Source organism: Thalassophryne amazonica, chromosome 6 (assembly GCF_902500255.1).
Source record: "Thalassophryne amazonica chromosome 6, fThaAma1.1, whole genome shotgun sequence".
NCBI lineage: Eukaryota > Metazoa > Chordata > Actinopteri > Batrachoidiformes > Batrachoididae > Thalassophryne > Thalassophryne amazonica.
In genome coordinates, this window is record NC_047108.1 from 8,345,269 (window position 1) to 8,365,678 (window position 20,410).

The 20,410-nt window shown below is 40.8% G+C and overlaps 1 protein-coding gene across 1 annotated transcript; it reads left to right on the forward strand.

The window, feature by feature from the left end:
* The first annotated feature begins 5,564 nt into the window (after positions 1–5,564).
* On the forward strand, positions 5,565–16,004 carry LOC117513137 (cysteine/serine-rich nuclear protein 2-like). The gene is made up of 5 exons (XM_034173471.1): positions 5,565–5,693; positions 11,037–11,103; positions 12,234–12,493; positions 15,394–15,684; positions 15,792–16,004. Exons 1-5 carry the CDS (start codon positions 5,565–5,567, stop codon positions 16,002–16,004), a joined length of 960 nt encoding a protein of 319 aa, XP_034029362.1.
* Positions 16,005–20,410: the final 4,406 nt, after the last annotated feature.

Sequence of the window (20,410 nt, forward strand, 5' to 3'; positions counted from 1 at the left end):
TAGTAGCATTGAAATGCATTAGTCTATAGTTTTTTAATATACTTGTCTGATTTTATTCACATTTTCTTACTTAGAATAGAGCAGTGATTTTAGACTGTACAATTCATACTAGTGTGTTTGCATGACTGTTCCATCTGTATGCATTTACTGTAGGCCTACCCTGCTATATACAATGGATGCATGTTTAATCTAATCAATCAATCAATCAATCAATCAATCAATCTATCTATCTATCTATCTATCTATCTATCTATCTATCTATCTATCTATCTATCTATCTATCTATCTATCTATCTATCTATCTATCTATCTATCTATCTATCTATCTATCTATCTATCTATCTATCTATCTATCTATCTATCTATCTATCTATCTATCTATCTATCTATCTATCTATCTATCTATCTATCTATCTATCTATCTATTTGTTCCTCTATATAGATATGAAGCCCTGATGGAGACCTTGTGTGTAGCATCATCATTGGATCCACGTTTCAAGACCCTACCATTCCTGTCTGGTGAGGCACGTGATGCTGTCTTCTTGAAATTGACCTCTGAAGCTGCTCATCTGAACCCATCAACTGATGTAAGTTAAGTTTGCAGATTATATAGTGTGCACATTTGAATATATTTAGACTAGTTTTTTTAATTGGGCAGCAAAAGACTGAATTCAGGTTAATTTGTGTATTATTTTGTAATATTTTTCTGCATCAGGAAACTACACCAGAGCAAGAAGACACCTCCCATGGTTCAACTGATGTGGCTGTGCCTGCACCAAGTCAACCAAAGAGGCAAAAAGACTCATCTGCTCTGATGGCTTTACTGGGGTCAGCCTACACACCACCAGAAACTCCACTACAAAGGAAAACTACTCCCACTGAAAGGGCTGAGGAAGAGGTCACCACATACAGGAAAGTACCATCTATTCCTCTTTCTCAAAATCCACTGACATGGTGGCAGGTGCATGCAGGGGATTTTCCTCTTCTGGCAGGCCTAGCAAAGCAGTACCTTTGCATACCTGGGACCAGTGTCCCATCTGAGCGAGTCTTCTCAACCGCTGGAGACATTGTTAGTGCTCAAAGGAGCTGCCTCACTCCACAGCACGTAGACCAGCTCCTTTTTCTCCAGAAAAATTACACAATTCCTGAAGACTAGGACTCTTATCAGTCTCTTGGTGGCACCAACTGTCAAGGTTACACTCAGACTTATCAGTCAAGCATCATTTCTTACACAATTGCTGTGGCTGCTGAACTACTTTTTTTTTCTTTGTGGTCAGAAACCCTGCCATGGGTATGTTATTCAACTAAAAGAGGGCCACCAAATGTCATGGTTTTGATTTAAATTTCAAATAAAACTTGGATTTTTTTTCATTCCAAAATAATTACTTTAAATTCTTGACTCTTCTCTCTGTGTGTCCCTCTTACACATACACAGATACAATCACAAACACACCTGGGGCTGTTTTGTCTATGAGACAGTTTTTATTTTAAAGTGACAATCCAGCAATATGTAAATAGATCGAATCAGATCGAATCGGATCGAATCGGATCGTGACCTTATGAATCGGAATCGAATCGATCCTGGAAATTCGGATCGATTCCCAGCCCTACTTTTTAGGATGAAGAACACTGTGATGTGGAATGTACCATCTTTCCACTTCACTCCCACCATCTTCAACTTTCTGCGCATCTCCTTTCCCAATGGCCTCTTTCATGAATGTTACATACTGCTCCATGTATTTTTCATCCCTTTGCAGCTTCCTCTTGAGGTGACTGAGCTGTATCATGGCTGACCCTTTGTTGTCAGGCAAATTGGGTCTGACCTTGAATGGTAGAGGCATTTGGTAGTGACTGTATATTTTTATGTATGCCCTCATTTAAAATATTGAGAAATGTGATATCATCTTGGGACACTGTTCTGCTGTCATCGCCGCCATCCTTGAAGTCTGATTCGAGAATGCGAATAGCATCGGCAGGAGTTGCTGGAGGGAGTTCTGGAACAGAGGTTCTGTAACAAACGTGACCTGTACTCAGTGAGTCATGGCATTGTAATGAGCGACCCACAATGCACCATCCTAAATCTGTCTGTACTGCGTAGGGTTCCTCATCTCCTCCTAGCATGGCCTGCTTTGGTGCCATGGCTCTAGCGCAGTTGTAGCCAATGAGAAGACCTGCTTCACAGTCTTTCAGTGGTTGAATGTCATCTGCTATCTCCATAAGATGACTCCATTGCTTTGCGGTCTCACAAGTAGGGATATGTGCTCGGTTTACAGGAATACAGTCCTTTGTGTAGGCAACCGGAAGATCAATCAGAAGAGCAGAATTATATCCTCTTACACAAACCCCGGAAACTCTTTCACTCATGACAGTGCCTTTTCCACTTATGGTTGTCAACTGAAGCTTCACGGGGTATTTATTTGCAGTTAAACTGTCACTAATTTCTTGATCGATGAATGTAGTGTCACTCTGAGTATCAAGAAGAGTGTAGACAAGTTGCTCAGCAGCTGGATTATTGTTAGATGATACCCATACTGTTGTGGGCTGGGGTGTTTGGCTGGCTTGGTTTTTGTTTTCTGTTTCTCCCACCAGGTGGTATGCATTCAGGACTGAGTGGCTGAGCATTAGGACCTCACCCTGAACACCTGAGGCTTGTTTTCACGAGCAGGTCATCAGGACTCACAGCTGTGGTGTATTTTGTCTTGATCAGAGATTGCTGCATTTAAACCTTGAATGCACAGTGTGTGATTGCCAGAGACTCGACCTTGTGAGCAGACGTGTGAGATCGACGTCAGGAGAACAATCTCACCATCACGGACGCAGAGACCGCTCCAGGTTTGACGCCACAGTCTGTGAAGGAAGATTGGGTGAGGTCTCATGCTCTTCAGCACACTTGCTGAGGTAATTTGGTTTTTGGTGACTTTTATGAAGTAATGACAGTGGATTTGGTGTCCCTCACACCTTGTGTTAGTGAGCTGTTACGTTATGCTAATTGTCTAATCAGCTTCTGCTGCAGTGGAGATTTGAACTGAGTTGTTCCGTGCCTGCAGGGTAAGAAGCTGATGTATAGATTTAAGCCAGGAAGTGTTTGCTGACTGCGTGCACCTTTGAGTTGTGTCTCTCTGTGTGGAGTTGGACTCACCTCATGTTTTCTTTCTTCACAGACTTGGTTTGTCGCGGCCACCTGGGGGGTGTCGGCGGGGTCCCTGGGTCCGAACTGCTGTGGCTCCGGACCGTTTGCGCTGTTGAGAGCGCGCCGTGTTTCCACCTCACCAGACCGCGGACTTTTTGGTTGTTTAGCACTGCACACTGTTATGTTTATTAAATTCTGTTATCTTTTGAACCGTGCTCTGCTTATTTTATGCTGGGTCCTTTCAAACGCTGGGTCGGTGCTCCGACCGCGTCCGAAACATAACACATACTGGCAAAATCATTGATGTATAGGAGGAGCCTTTTCCTGCTATACGGAGTGAAGTTGCAGCAGCATCTTGGTTGATCCCAATTTCCAGGGAAGACCTCTCCTTCTTATAGTTGTCATCATGGAGAGATGTTGGATGCTTTCCTTTGCAAGTGTCACAGAAGTGACGATAACGACAGTCTTTAGCACTATGGCCAGGTTTTATGCATCCATAACAGAGATTCTTGTCCTTCACATAGTTCCGTCGCTCGATCAGTGCCATCTCTGTAAACTTGGGACACAATTGAAGTTGGTGTCTATTATCTAGACAAAGAATGCATGGAGTCTTCACTTTTCTGGTATCTAAACTTTGGTTATCTTTATTGCTCACTGTTTGAGTTGTAAGAACACTGGCCTTGTTCCTCTTTGTATCTCTGCAATTTTTGTTCTCGGTGCTGAGACCCTTGGAATGAAGAGCATGAAAGGATGTAATCGGATTGCAAGCAATTTCTGCTTCAGCTGACAGGAATATAGCAAAATCCTTGAAACTCTGGAATTGTTGAGACTCATTTAGGCTTTGTGTGACTTGTCTGTTCCAGCGTGAAGCTACCCAATCCGGTAGTTTGTGAACCAACTTCTGATTTTCCTCACAGTCATTTAGTATGTCAAGACTCTTGACGTGAGGCATGTCGTCTTGACAGGCAGTCAGAAAATCTGAGAAGTTCCGGATACCTTCAGCATCCGATGATTTAATTTTAGGCCAATTGGAGAGCTTCTCCCTGAATGCTCTCTGAATGGTGAAGGGCTGGCCAAAGCGACGATTCAGCTTGTTCCAGGCGTCTTGATAGGCAGCGTCATCATTTCGGTAAAACGTACCATCTAGAATTTGACATGCTGAGCCTCCAACATACTTTCTCAGATAATAGAGTTTTTCAGATGGATTTATGGCCCTTTGGTCAATGAGTGAGGCAGCACGCCATTCAAAGAACCGCATGGGATCACCACTGAAGATAAATTGCTCTGGAGCTGGGAGCCTGTTTAATGCTATGCTGTCTTGAAGGACCTTAGCAAGAGAGGAAACATCTGCATGAGGAGGTGTCGTTACAGGCAACTGGTGGACTACAGCTTCAGGCCCGCTTTTGACTTCCTTGTTATTGCTGTTAACATATTCAAAAACTTCACGCTCCATTTCCTTATCATAGACCTTTAACTTGGCATGAGCTGCCCTTACTTCCTTTTCTGCCTGCAATTGTTCCAACTTTTTCTTTTGCACTTCTAGAGCCTTCCGTTGCTGTTCCTCTAACTCCCGTATTGAATCCTTTTGTCTTTCTTCCTCAAGCAGCATCTGATAATTTGCTCCCCTCTCTGCTAGGTCAACCGCTGCTTCTACACGCTTGGCTGCTATCGATGAAGTCATGATCAGCGGTGATCAGACCTGCTTTGACTTATGAAAGAAGCTGCAGATCCATAAACAGACTTTGCATGCTCATGATTAAGCAGTTCATGAAGGCGGTGCCTTTCCTCCTCCTCATTAAACTCATCTTTCAGATCTATAGTTTGGCTATGAGCAATGCCGATTATTTCCTTGGTCACTGATTCACAAGTATCTGCTCATCTCCTTATGTCAGTAGAGGGAGTGACAAGGTCTCGAATTTCATAGTACATGTTCATTATATTATATTATATTTAAAGCGCCTTGGGGCAACTGTTTGTTGTGATTTGGCGCTATATAAAAAAAAAAAATTGATTGATTGATTGATATCTTCCATAACCTTTTTAAGGTCTTCAATGAGAGTCCAGAGCTGACTCTCAGGCATGCACGTCTTCAGCTGATCTCTTGTTTTGTGTACTTGGAGCTTCCATGTGTCAAACATAGAAAGCAATCGTTTCTCCCTTTTTGTGGCTTCTTCACATTGGAGCGCATTTGGAATGCGCACACGTTCAGACTGTCTGGGACCGACAGGTAGATTGATGTCCTTTTGAAGTTTGCCTTGAACATCAGACACATCTTGTTCTTTTTGTTGGGGCTCACTTTGGAGATCATGACCATCATGCTGGACAGAAGCTGCCCACTCCTCCACACTACTTGATTTTGACATTCTATATCAGGCCTGCTGCTTGAACTGCCACAGTCAATCATGTGATGAGGTGCTCAAACAGGTACTGCTTAATGGAACTCCCTGGACAGCACATGGCAATGCAGCAGTGGAAACAGCACCTTCCACACCATGAAGACTCTCCGTCTGAGCCCGTCATGAAGACAGCAAGCCATCAAATCGATGAGGGCCAAGTTCTTACTGTAGCTAAACCCTGGCCAGACACTGGTGAAGCGTACTGATGTTTCCAGAAGCTTTTAATTATGTTCACCTTTCAACATTATTTGAACATAATTTACTTTGCTGTTGGTTCTTCAGAAACACCGTAAGAACTTGTTCCCATTCTAGCCAGGTGATTAATTTCCACAACAGAAGACTTAAGCCCAGTTTACACATAGACGCTAAGAGCTCCCGGAAGCGTCACGGAAGAGTTTTTGGCCGTCTTAAGGATTGTTGTTAACGCTGGCACTAGGGGGCGTGGCTTAGTTCCGGCTTTACCGAGAATCGTCGAAAAAATTATTCAACATGTCGAATATTTCTAGGAGCGCTCCCGGAGAATTCGCGTGACGACGGAGACAACGCAAACAACGGCGTTTGATACTTTTTAATCACCGTAACAAAACCACCATTATACTTTACTTCGTCCCTTGAAGATGTGAAGTTGCAGTTAGATGCGCAAAGGCCCCTATCACTGGAAGTACTTCAAAATAAAAGCATCAAACATTGAGCTGCCTTTAACACACTAAAAACAAAGAAGTGTTTTTACGTAAAAAAAACAGACCTTCATAGGAGTCATTTACAGCTGGTGAAGCCAAATACAGTTTCATGAAGCAAACTAGTTCAAAGAACTGTACTTCAGTTTGATTTGAAGCCTTTTGTAAAATGAAAGCTCCATCTACTGGCTTCAGGAACAAATACCATGTTTGGCTGACAGAACTTCAGCCTGGACTTCTGTCAAGTTGTCCAAGGAACAGTGGAACAGTTTATTGGGTAATCTTGAATTTACACTTGTACGACAGACAGCTAAAAAAACTGCGGTAATGCAACATAAAATTGACTGTGTTGTTATAAAGCATCAATAAAAAAAAGCAATTTGATAAATTAAAAGTTTTTCACTCCTCTATAAATTCACATAATGGAAATGGTACAACAAATGTAACAATATAGAATAAATGCACTTTAATTTTTCTTTTTTGGCCTTTGTGCTTTGATATTCCATTAAATTAAAATTTCAGACCTGTAACTACTGATTATTATCATTTCTATTGACTGGTGTCTTTTCACATCAAAGTCAAAACATAAAAAAAAAAAAAAACATTTTTTTTCCACGTTTGCATAATGTTCACCTCAGTGGATTTATTTCTTTTCTATAGTGACTCTCCAATCCAGGGTCACAGGGAGGCTGGAGCTCATCCCTGCAGTCACAAGGTGTGAGACTCGGGACATCCTGGACAGGACACCACTTAATTTAATGCTTTGATAAACTTGAGTTAGTCTGACTATCAGCATCATGTGTGTGTCAGTAGTGGCTGAGTTAGAATTTCTAAAAAAAAAAAAAAAAAAAGACAAAACATGCAAATTGCTATTTTAGGTTTTTTTTTTAACTGCTCAAAACATTCATTTTAGACTGTGGAATACTCCAAAGAATATTTCACTTCTGTGGGCTGATCCTCACTACGTGTAAACTGAAATCAAAATACCAGCATGGCTGCAGCTTTGAACATTGTTACAAACAGCCCCGGTCCCCCCTAACTGTTATAACTGGTCCGCTGTACCAATAAACATCACAGCTTTAACCCCCTAAAACAAACAAACATCACTCATTCGTTTTATCTTAAATTTTCATCCTCATTTCCACACCAGGAACAACATTGGGGAGTAAATCCAAACAGCTCACCTGAGCTGAAGTGGATCCGAAGGCGAATCCGCAGACCACCGAGGACAAAACGACCAGGAGGAGCAGCACTCATAAAGTTCCAAAGTTCTTCAACTTACTCTAGCAAAACACACGGAGACAAAACAATAAATAGAACCCAAACGTCGATGGAGTTTCAGTTTCTGCCAAAAACAGCAGCACTTTGATACATCACAGGCGACCCAAGACATTAAATTTGGCGATGCTGATTGGTCAAATATTTATAATATTTCCTTAGCAACCGCATACAATTGGTCATTTGGCTGCACTTCAAGGGGCTGATGAGTGAAGAAGAGAAATGACACGTTCTGTGTTTCTTTCGGTGGAAATGTTGTTTTAATTATTCAGATTACATGGAGGCACATATTGTTAAGTAAAACTGACACTGATAATGCTTTTGTAAAAATATATTTTATATTTTTTTCCCTCCACATCTGGGAGGGCGGTGCCCCAGCGCCCCCTATGGGCCAGCCGCAACTGACTGTCTCATCTCTGAAGCAGTTTGAACTTTCTGAGACAGCTGAGAATGATGGTTTGTAGACTGATCATGAGGTCACTGTGAGGTTATTATCATTTTACATTTTGTGTTTAAAATTTGACTGCAAAAGGGAGGAGAAAATCAGAAAGTTTAAGAAATGCCCTGAGTCAAGGTGTGTTAAATAGAACAAAGTGTTTATTGAATCTTAATTGCACTTTGGTCCAGTCTAATCAGTGGAACAAAAGACAACAGACTGTTGTCCCACTGCCACAGACCAAGGAAGTGAAAAGGACTAATATCATAACGTGCTACATTTTGATTTTATTATCATTTTACATTTTGTGTAAAAAATTTGACTGCAAAAGGGAGGAGAAAATCAGAAAGTTTAAGAAATGCCCTGAGTCAAGGTGTGTTAAATAGAACAAAGTGTTTATTTAATCTTAATTGCACTTTGGTCCAGTCTAACCAGTGGGACAAAAGACAACAGACTGTTGTCCCACTGCCACAGACCAAGGAAGTGAAAAGGACTAATATCACAACGTGCTACATTTTGATTTTATTATCATTTTACATTTTTTGGGTCTTGTGGCTGGTGAAGCCAAATAAAGTTTCATGAAGCAAACTAGTTCAAAGAACTGTACTTCAGTTTGATTTGAAGCCTTTTGTAAAATGAAAGCTCCATCTACTGGCTTCAGGAACAAATACCATGTTTGTCTGTCAGAACTTCAGCCTGGACTTCTGTCAAGTTGTCCAAGGAACAGTGGAACAGTTTATTGGGTAATCTTGAATTTACACTTGTAGGACAGACAGATAAAAAAAAACTGAGGTAATGCAACATAAAATTGACTGTATTGTTATAAAACATAAAAAAAAAATGCAATTTGATAAATGAAAAGTTTTTCACTCCTGCATAAATTCCCATAATGGAAATGATACAACAAATTTAACAATAGAGAATAAAGGCACTTTACTTTTTTGGCTTTTGTGCTTTGGTATTCCATTAAATTTCAGACTTGCAACTACTGATTATTATAATTTCTACTGATTGATGTCTTTTCACACCGAAGTAGAAAGATAAAAAAAAAAAACCCACAACTACAAATTGAAATATTTTGGGAATAAGCATCCACATACAGGAGTATAACTTCATATTAAGCCCTTGTTTTGTTTTTTCTTCTTTTAAACTTTGGTTAAAACATAGTTAATAAATTTGTACTTGAAATTAGCTGTTAAGATGTATAATACTAGATGTAGGAGAGTAACAATTAACTGCTCAACGGAATGAGAAAGTGTTAAGTCTTTTGACTGGAACTGTGTATGTGTGTGTGTGACACAGTCAAACCAAACATTAATTCTACCTCATACTCATAAGGACTCATCATTTGACCTGATCAGTCGTGGTGTCATTTATTTTTCCATTCATCAGATTCCTTGGTTGCTATGGCAACCATCTAAAACTGTATTGTTTTAGCAACTTGTGCTCTGGTTACCAACAGCATAATAACCTATGCATTAATTTACAATCATTCTGGTACACAATAAAATAACTTTTTATTAGCTTTGTAAAGATACAATAAATAAGTATTGGTTCATTTTGATTAATATTTAAGTGCTGATATAATCCAGCGTTTGTAGGTGAGTTAATTTGTTTGCATAAAGAAAACTGTTTTTTTTTTTTTGTGCAACATAATAATCCTATTTTATTCATGTTGAGATAGTTTCAGTTTGTTAGTGGATATGATTGTGGTTGATTCAGTTTCAGTACAATATTTAAATTGTCTGATTAATTCACTTCAGTATTTAGTTAATTTTCTGTATATGTGCACGTAGCACCGGTACCACAGTGTCTTGTGCAAAGAGACTGGTAGTTTGTTTTTGAAAACATGGCTGTGATTGGTCCATCTGATACGTCGGCCGCTATTGGCTATCATGCCATGCTCTGTGATTGGCTGTGGCGTAACCACCGAAAATATAAGTTGGTTCCTCCTCCAGACTGTGGTACAAGTGCAACGGTGTAAACAAAGGCTTCAGCCAATCAGAGAGCGGCCTGTCTCAGCCAATCAGCACACTGACCTTCTTAACCGTTTGCTGAAACGTCATAACTCAGAATACACGTTAGAAATTCACAAGCTCACAGGTGTCCACAGAACAGCAATTAATCACCAGAAAAAAACTTTTATTGACAGAAAATCAACTTTACAATCACTTTTTGTTTTGAACACAGGTGAGCTGTTTGTCCCTGCAATGTCTGTAAATATAATATACAGATAAACTGTGACTATTAATACTGAGATTTCCTGCTTTTGATAAAGATGAAGGCCGTGCTTAAGGTTTTACGTATTTATTTATTCATTGTGATTTGTTTTGTGTAATGCTTATGAACACAACACAGCGGTGGGCCCTTACTGAACGGTTTATAAATTCAATATACAGAAACTGTGACTATTAATACTGAGATTTACTGCTTTTGATAATGATGATAGACTGTCTGAGGTTTTAGTCTTTATTTTCTGCACTTGTTTTGTGTTATTTTTTTCTTGTTTACATTTTTTGTGTTGTTTCCTTGGTTGTTATGGCAACCATCTCAAGCTGCATTGTTTTAGCAACATGTGCTCTGGTTGCTAACAGCATAACCTGTGCATTAATTTACAATAATTCTGGTTCATTAAAAAAAACAAAAAAACACCTTTTTATTAGCTTTGTAAAGACACAACAAACACTTTTTTTTTGCTTTGTAAAGATATAATAAACAAGCTTTCATTCATATTTAAGTGCTGATATACACCAGTGTTTCTCGCTGAGTTAAATTGTTTTTCTGCAACAAAATCTTTAACATAATCTCATCTCTTTTTTATTCATGTGGAGATAGTTTCAGTTTGTTAGTGAATATGATTGTGGTTGATTCACTTTCAGTACAATATACAAATTGTCTGATTAATTCACTTCAATATTTAGTTTATTATCTGTATATGTGCATGTTCATTTAAACCAGTGCATCAAAGCACAATTCTGATGACGTATTCAGTTTCATGAATTAAAATCGACTGATAACTAACCTGACCCCCTGAAGGCTGTTGAAAGAAATGGCAGCAATCTTGAAGAAAGTGACATAATGCTTCTAATCCCTCTTTTCTCCTCTTTGGTCCTCTGCAGATTCCACACACCGTCACCATGAGTGGGCAAGTTAAGAGGAAATTTGAGGAGGTGACTGAGAACCCAGGTTAGTATTCACCCACCACTCCCAGTCCCAACAACCCAGGTACACCAGCAACAAATTTCAATGACAAAAACACAAAATCACTGAAAGAGCTGAGGCTATATGTGCTTATTTACATGTGCTAATTTCTAACATGGTTGACTGACTCATCTTTACTGCAGCACTGTGGCTCTGATCACACACTGACACATCCAGGGTGGAGTTGAAGGAATTCATTGAGTTGCAGACCATAAAAGACTTTGCAGAAATAATTTCATACTTCTTCAATTAATACTGACTTTGAGTCTTATTTAATTGGGTACACAATAACACCTGGATGATGATCAGCTCAATCAACGAGTTGCAGTTGAGTTCTGATGTGACCCCAGATGCAGAGAACAGGCAGGACGTATTTAAATAGCGTTCTTTAATCAGTCCAAGTTCAAACACAGATGATCAATGTTCAAAGCACAGATTCCTAAAATCCGCAGGCCACAATCAGGAAATGCAGGCAGGCAGTGGAAGTGGACAACTGGAGATCAAACCTGCAAAACATGAACACAAAGGCAAAGACAAGTGACGCACCAGCAACCAAGAAACAGAAAAGCAGAGTTTCAATACACTGGGAGGTGACAACAACTGACAGCAGGTGCACACATGGCTGGATGAATTCAGGCGAGCAAACAGGAAGAAAGCAAATCAAACAAGAACAGATAAGTTTGTCAAAATAAAACAGGAAGTGGGACAAATTTACACACCTAGAGAACAAAACTAAACTTCAGCAAAAAGTAGAAGACTGAGACTATATTTAAAGAATAAACTAGAACTAAAAATACTAAATACTCACAAGGAAGAATTCAGAAATAATTACTATACCAGAGAATCCAAACTTAACCAAACCTGGAATTACTTCATAAAATTGAGACCACATCACAAGATACTAAAAACAGGGGACAGACAGCAGGGACATGAGCCACAACACAATCCGTGTCCTTTTTCAGTCTGTTTAGCAGTTTTCACTCACCACAAGAATTCAAATGGCAGAGTGTTGTGCCACCTAATGGTGCAAATGTGGCAGCATCATTATGGTGAAAAGATATCTATTCAGATTTTTTTGGTAATATAATCAATTCACATTATTTCTCCATCCACAGCAATGCCCATTCTTAAGAGGTCCAAGAAGAAACGGCAAACCAATGTGACCTTTGGTCAGGTGACGACGTTCTCCTTCCCACGGTGTCAGGGCTTCACTGGAGTTCCACAGAAAGGAGGCTGCACCCTGGGAATGATGCCACACCACAGCGACCAACAAACCTATTCAGTCACCGAGTATGACGAGAAGCTGGTTTCCCGACGCCGGAAAATAATCTTGAATGGACTCAAGCAAGTCGAGCGACAGGGGCATCTGCCAGAGGTGAGTCTTCTGCTTGTAACTCCAAAGGGTGTGCAGCATCTTTCCTTAAAAAAAATGATGTTTGCTAACTTTTAAATGCACATTTCATGAAAACTCAGGGACACTCTCCAGATTTTTAGACTGTGCATCTGCTCGTGTACACAAGAGCAGAAAGTGCAGCACAGAAGACGCCAATTGTTTGTAGAATATGAACGCAGCAAAGCATAGAAGACGTTTCCTGTTCCGAATGGGAATGACAGAATTAAAAACAAAACTGTGGACTGAACAAAAAGTTCAAACGGGCTTATTTTGCTGTTCTACTGTCTGCCACCATCAAACACACTGGTTTTGTTTTTAATCTCACAGTCAGAGTTAATGTACTTGTGACTCGTCCCGTGAGAGTCTGACACTGAGCTTTGAACCTTAATTTGAAGATGCAGAATTAACAGTGAAACAGCTTAACCCAGCAGATTAATCACGTTAAAGTCAGGGCCCAGTTTCATAAAGCAGTCTAATCTTTCATTGTACTAAACTTTCTTAGTTGACTACGGTTAGTCGCCCAACAATATCCATCTAATCACAGTTTCACACTGAGGGTTAAAATTGTAGATTAGCCGTCTTACCTTAGTTGACAGTTTTCACGGGCAGAAAGGCCTCACGCGTGCTGTTGCCAAGAGACGGCTCCAATGCATGACAGTTTAATTAATCAATTTAATTTTGTTTAATTCCGGGTTGGTCGTCATCATCAACTATGTAGCTTTTGCTTTATTAACATTTATGGACCCATACGAATAGCAGAATGACGTACTTAGCTCTTAGCCTAGTGGTTTCACTCTTCAGTTTCTTCTTTTACACTTCCATCAAGCCTTTTTGTGCAACACAATGATGCTCAGTGTAACAGCGATGCCCAGTGGCTCGTGTGAGAACTGTCACATGACAGTCGTCTGCTGCAACCATGGCCAAAAGCAGAGGAAGCTCCTCCTTTTGAAGGAATACAAGTGACATAGGGGTGCTCCTGTGTGTTCCATCAAGTGGTGGTAAATGATTTTTAGGTAAGACACTAGGGCAGGGGTGGCCAAGTTCGGTCCTCGAGAGCCACCTTCCTGACACGCTTAGTAGGCTCCATGCTCAACATACCTGAATCCAATGAAAGACATGTTAGCAGACTTTTAATGAGCCTTTCATTGGATTCAGGTGTGCTGAGCATGGAGCCAACTAAGCGTGTCAGGAAGGTGGCTCTCAAGGACCGAACTTGGCCACCCCTGCACTAGGGTACTCGTTTTAGACGACTATCCGGTACGAATAAAGCATTTTTGATGAGTACAAGCATGATACAAGTAAAACTCATCAAGATCTGTGCTCGTGCTGAAGGAAAATTCTCATTGGCTAACTGACTGTCTTCATGCTCTGTGATTGGACAGTCACACACAGCGCCCACCCCTCCTTTGCAGCCGCTCCGACCCATCTCTCACTCTCGCAGAGACACACAGTTACACACACACAGACAGGAAGTGATCTCTCTCTGTCCTTGGCTCAGTACTCCTTAAGTTTTCTTCAGCTCGCCTCTTTTTCGGTTTGTATGATATTTAAAGTTGCTTGGTTAACTTGTCTCGTATTGTACGCGGTGCTTTTGACAAGACAGAGCTGAAAATGGCTCGTGTCACGTCGGTCACTGCCTCCACTCTGGTCGGGTTTTTTATTTATTTATTTTTTTAACCGTTTGCTTGCTCTTCCTTTGGTTGGGTGAAAAACTTTGTTCCTACTGAATGCAGTATTTTTGAGAAGAATACAGTGAACAAGGCTGACATATTTTTTCCCCGTTTGCCATCACTGGATGTTTGCATGAATCACCAAGTTGACACAGATCATTAAAAAATAAACAGTCTTACAGACAGACCACTTACACACATACACACATACAGCTGAACACACAAAGTAGCCTATATTCATATTTTTATTGAATATGGCTGCATGCAGTATCTGACACTTTCTCACTGCAGTTCATAAAAATAAATTGGTCAGTTGAACAACCTCTCTCTCTCCCTCTCACACTGTCACACTCACACACACACACACACACACACACACACACACACACACACACACACACACACACACACACACACACACACACACACACACACCTTAATATCGTTTAACTTTGTGTGGAACAAAAGTCAGAGAATGTTAGCTAGTAAAAATAAATAATTGAAAAAAAAAATCACAGTTTGATCATAAAATAAAAAAATAAAGTTTTGTTGAGTATGACAACTCTTGTTCATGCAAACTTAGTTCATAATTTCCTACAACACTGATGCTCAATTCTGAGGCTGTTCTGTTATTCATTCATACACAAGAATATTCATGTTCTGAGTTCATAAAAAACTTGTTCTGTAAATAGTTCTGACTTTTGTGATAAAAAACATTGATTTGAATCTCAATTTTGAGGCTGTTCTGTAAATAGTTTTTAAATAAACAATAAATATTGTAACTTCTGATCAATCCATATCAATTTCAGACTTAAATTAATGTACTGATTTAAGCCCCAGCCATTTTGTGTTAAACCACGCCCACTTCTGCTTTAGGCCCCGCCCACTATGATTGCAGAAACAGGTCATTTAGATGGTTATACAGATACAGATAGTGGTGTACTCGTTCATCCCTATAAGTCACTGAAGTTTTGTTGACTAAAATGAGATTAATCTCCTCTGTAAAAACTTTAGTCGGGTAACATGAAACTTTAGCGGACTAAGCACTTTGTGCAACGACTAACGTCAAAAAATTTGTCAACTAAGTGAGTTTAGTCGACTAAACAAGATTAGATTGCTTCATGAAACTGGACCCAGGAGACCTCCAGTGCTTCATCGTGCATTCAGACTGACAGTTACATTACGACTAATGTCCTCTTTTTGTCTCACCAGCTGACTAAGAAAGAACGCCGACAGTGCAGGTTTGCTGATCAGCTCAAGAGTATTCCTCAGAGTGCTGTCAACAGGAAGGCCATAAACTGGGAGAAGCGCTTGATTCCCCGGAAGTTCACACCTGAGGGCCGTTACGCGCTGCTTAAAGCAGCTGGTGTAGAGCACATCGACGTGGAGGAGGAGATGCAGCTCCAGAACCTGAGGATCTCCAGGCAGAACCGTGGCTGTGACTGCAAGGGCGTCTGCGATCCTGCAACCTGCAGCTGCAGCCTGGCCGGCATCAAATGTCACGTAAGAAGAGTTTGTCCTGTAAAAGTTCTGCTCTGTTGGATTTAATGATTCAGTACAAACACCTGTTTTATGTGTATTTGAGTAGTAATGTAAGTACTTCCTCACAGGTAAAACGTACCACATTGATTTGTGGCTGCACTGAAGACAGCTGTGGAAACACCCAAGGTCGCATCCAGTCCAACCCCAAAAGGGTGCTCGCCCATCGCTGGAGGACCCTGCTGAGACTGGAGTCTGAGAAAGAGGAGGAGGACGCCGCTGAAGACACCAGACGCTCCCTACAGCCACCCTGGACCAACACAGACTTTCACTGGGTTTTTTAAAGTCTTTTTGTAATTCAGAACAACAATAATAATCAGTGTCACTGTAAATACCAATCAACTTTTATATACATCTTGTATAAGTCTAAAAAAAAGATTAAAAGTTTTTGTTTACAAAAATAATGTTTTTATCGTTCTTCTTCTGTTGCTTTTCACTTTAACTCAAAAATGATCTCAACAACTAAAAAACAAGAATTCAGACAAAATAAAAACATTTTGTTCCTAATTTCAGAATCTTCACTGTGCTGTGTTTCTTTAGCATCTGTCTGAATTAATTTCTTGAGGTGGACATTTTCTGGTTCTTATTTTAATTATTCCATGAACTGATGTCTTTGACTGTAATGCTGTGATTTGCTGAACAACATCGATGTGAGTCTCTCTTCAGAGACGGACCTGGAATTCTTCCATGGATTTCCACGTCTGGGCCCAAACTGACTCAAGGTGTCCTAACACATGGACAACTGTTCTCAGGTTCAGCTGCTGAGCCCAGCGTTCCATCAGATGGTTTCCCCCGGACATGCTTCTTGGAGTCGGTAATTTTCACTTTCAGAATCCATCCCAGAACCTCCTGCTGCTTTTACAGACAATCAGTTGTTGGAAGAAGCCATGAAATTGTCTTCGATGGAATCAATGAATGTTTGACAAACTGTCTGACAAAACAGAAACGGTTCAAAGTGGGACGGAGGTGGACTTCACGTGCACGTAAGATATTAATGTCCACATGTTGGATTTGGAGGAAGCTGTGATTTTTTTTCCCCAGGTTTGCATAATGTTCACCTCAGGGGATTTATTTCTTTTCTATAGTGGCTCACTCCAATCCAGGGTCACAGGGAGGCTGGAGCTCATCCCTGCAGTCACAAGGCTTGAGACTGGGGACATCCTGGACAGGACACCACTTAATTTAATGCTTTGCTAAACTTGACTTAGTCTGACTATCAGCATCGTGTGTGTGTCAGTAGTGGCTGAGTTAGAATTTCTAAAAAAAAAACAAAAAAAAAACATGCAAATTGCTATTTTAGGTTTAATAAAAAAAATAAATAACTGAGCAAAACATTCATTTTAGACTGTGGAATACTCGAAAGAATATTTCACTTCTGTGGGCTGATCCTCATTACGTGTAAACTGAAATCAAAATACCACCATGGCTGCAGCTTTGAACATTGTTACAAACAGCCCAGGTCCCCCCTAACTGTTATAACTGGTCCGCTGTACCAATAAAGATCACAGCTTTGACCCCCTAAAACAAGCAAACATCACTCATTTGTTTTATCTTAAATTTTCATCCTCATTTCCACACCAGGAACAACATACCGGCGTGAAGTTAGACAGTAGTTCATTATTCAGACAGTAATTTGCGATGAAGCAGTTCTGGTTGTATTATGGGCAAAAAAAGTTTTTAAAATGGAAATAAACGTGCCCTGTTGAATTCTACCTTTAAAAAAATCCAAAATAAAACAATGATTTGGTTTTGATGCTAAAACCAAAAATACAAACAACAGAATATGGAAAGTGTAAACAGACATATAATCATTTATTAGGCTTGTGCTTTGAATTAAATCTGTCACCTCACTCTAGTCACAACTTTAGTTTAAAAAAGTGCTGCAAAAACAATTATGAAAAGGACCGACAACCAGAAATAAAAGAATGACAAAAACAATTTAAAAATTAAAAAAATAGTCAAGATGACAAGTGACTACTGTACAAATATTTCAAAAATTCTGATTTTCTGCGCTGAATAACTGTCCAGATACTGAATAACTGTCCACACTTAAGCAGTAATAGCTTTTACATGTGCAAGTGCATTTTGGCGTCACATGCCCAGATATGTCAAGTCCCCTTGCACCATCCACCCCAACCCTCATTTCACCCCCCCCCCTCAATTTCACTGTATTTAATGATATGACGAACTACTGTCTGGAAAATGAATAACTGTCCAGATACTGAATAACTGTCCACATTTAAGCAATAATTGCTTTTACATGGGCAAGTGCATCATTAAATACAGTGAAATTGAGGGGGGTGAGGGGGTGAAATGGAGGTTGGGGGCATGGGGCAAGGGCACTCGGCACATCTGGGCAGGTGGCACCAAAATGCACTTGCCCATGTAAAAGCTAAAAATACTGAGGAGCCAGGAGAAGCACAAGGGCTTCCTTCTCAACAGTGCTGTGATTAAGTTGATGTTTACCAAACTTTTTTGAGAAGTAACACACTGGGTGGTCAATGCCCTGATCATCTTCTTGAAGCAAAGCCGCCCCTGCCCCATGAGCACTGGCATCTATCTCCATTTTAAATGAACGCTCAAAATCCTGCGCTGCCAACACTGGTGCACTATACAAAAGCGCCTTAGCAGACTCAAAGGACACCTGACACTCAGGGGTCCATCTGTAGGAATTAGAAGGGCTGGTCAAAGCAGTAAGTGGGGCAACTACACTAGCAAAGTTTTGACAAAAACCCCGATAATACCCACACATGCCCAGAAACCTGTGAAGCTGTCGCCGCGTTTCTAGCACAGGAGAATCCAAAATGGCCTGAACTTTGGCCATCACCGGGCATACCTGCCCCTGCCCAACCTGTTTCCCCAGGTAGGTTACCACAGCCTTCCCAAACTCACACTTAGCTACATTGAGTCAAAGATGCTGTCTGCAACCGGTTAAACAGCCCGTGCAAGCTCTCAACATGTTGAACCCAAGTGGACGAATAAACCACAGTATCATCCACATACACCTCACAGTCCTTAACACCAGCCAATACAATAGACATCAGCCTTTGGAAGGTGGCAGGAGCATTTCTCAGTCCAAATGGCATAACTGTATTGGAGGAAATGATCCGGAGTGACAAATGCAGATATCTCAGAGGCACGCGATGTGAGCGGCACCTGCCAATATCCCTTCAACAAATCCAATTTGGTGATAAATTGTGCTGGACACACCCAATCAATGCAGTTATCCATACGCGGTAATGGAAATGAATCCGGTTTTGTGACAGCATTCACTGTACGATAGTCATTACAAAAACGTGGAGTTTGGTCAGACTTGGGGACCAACAATGAAGGAGAACTCCACGGACTGAAAAACTGATCTCCAGCAAATATTTCACCTCATTCTGCATGACCATTCTCTTAGTGGGATTTACTCAATATGAATGCTGCTTGATGGGTTTGTTATCACCAACACCATGGTCTGAGTAGGTTTATCACCAAATATAAGCAGGTGGCCACGAATAAGTTGGCACATGTCCATTCTGGCCGCCTCTGACAAGTATGACAAATGTTCCTCCAAATCTCTCAAAATTCGCAAGTTTTCCAATCGCCCACTTGGGACCGAACCTGCTGGCACCCGTAATCCATCCTCCTCCAGACAGTAAGGCGGGGACACCACAGTGACCACAGGGCACACAGGTGACATGCCAGCACCATCACCAACAACATACTGTTTTAATATATTGACATGACACACCGACTCTTTTTCTTCCTGTCTGGTGTTTTAATCAGATTATCAGTGTCGCTCAACCTGCTTTCCACCACATATGGACCACAAAATTTTGCCTGAAGACTGGATCCAACCACAGGCAGCAACACCAACACACAGTCACCTGGCTGAAAATTAGTCTGAGATTTCCTGTCATAACTTCTTTTCATGTTTGTCTGTGCAGTGGACAGAGAACTGCGGGCCAGTTCACAAGCAGAGTGCAGTTTCTCTCTAAATGAACTCATAATCCAAGATGTTATGCACGGAGCTCAGTTTATCTGCCAACCACCTCTCCCGCAGCAAACGCAAAGGACCATGAACGGTGTGCCCAAAAACTAACTCAGCTGGACTAAATCCTAGAGACTCCTGAGTAGTCTCACAAATAGCAAATAGTAACAGTGGTCGCCCCTCATCCCACTCCCTGTTTGACTCACAGCAATACTTCCGAAGCATAGATGTTAATGTTTGATGAAATCTCTCCAGTGCGCCCTGACTCTCTGGATGATACGCACTGGAGACCTGATGTTTAACAGACAGTTTACACATAACCTGCTTAAAAACTTTGGACATAAAGTTTGTTCCTTGATCTGACTGGATGTGCTTAGGCAATCCAAAGACGGATAAAAACTTAACCAAAGCTTTCACCACCACTTTAGCCCGTAATGTGAGCATTGGAAAAGCCTCAGGAAAATTAGTTGCTGCACACATCACGGTTAAAATGTACCCATGTCCAGCCTTCATTTTTGGCAACGGTCCCACACAGTCTATGAGTACATGTTCAAATGGCTCTCCAGTTACCGGGATAGGATGTAATGGAGCTGGAAGAATAACCTGGTTTGGTTTTCCTGCAAGTTGGCAAACATGACAAGATTTACAAAACTTTACCACATCAGATTTTACACCTGGCCAAAAGAAATAGCGAAGGACCCCATGATAAGTTTT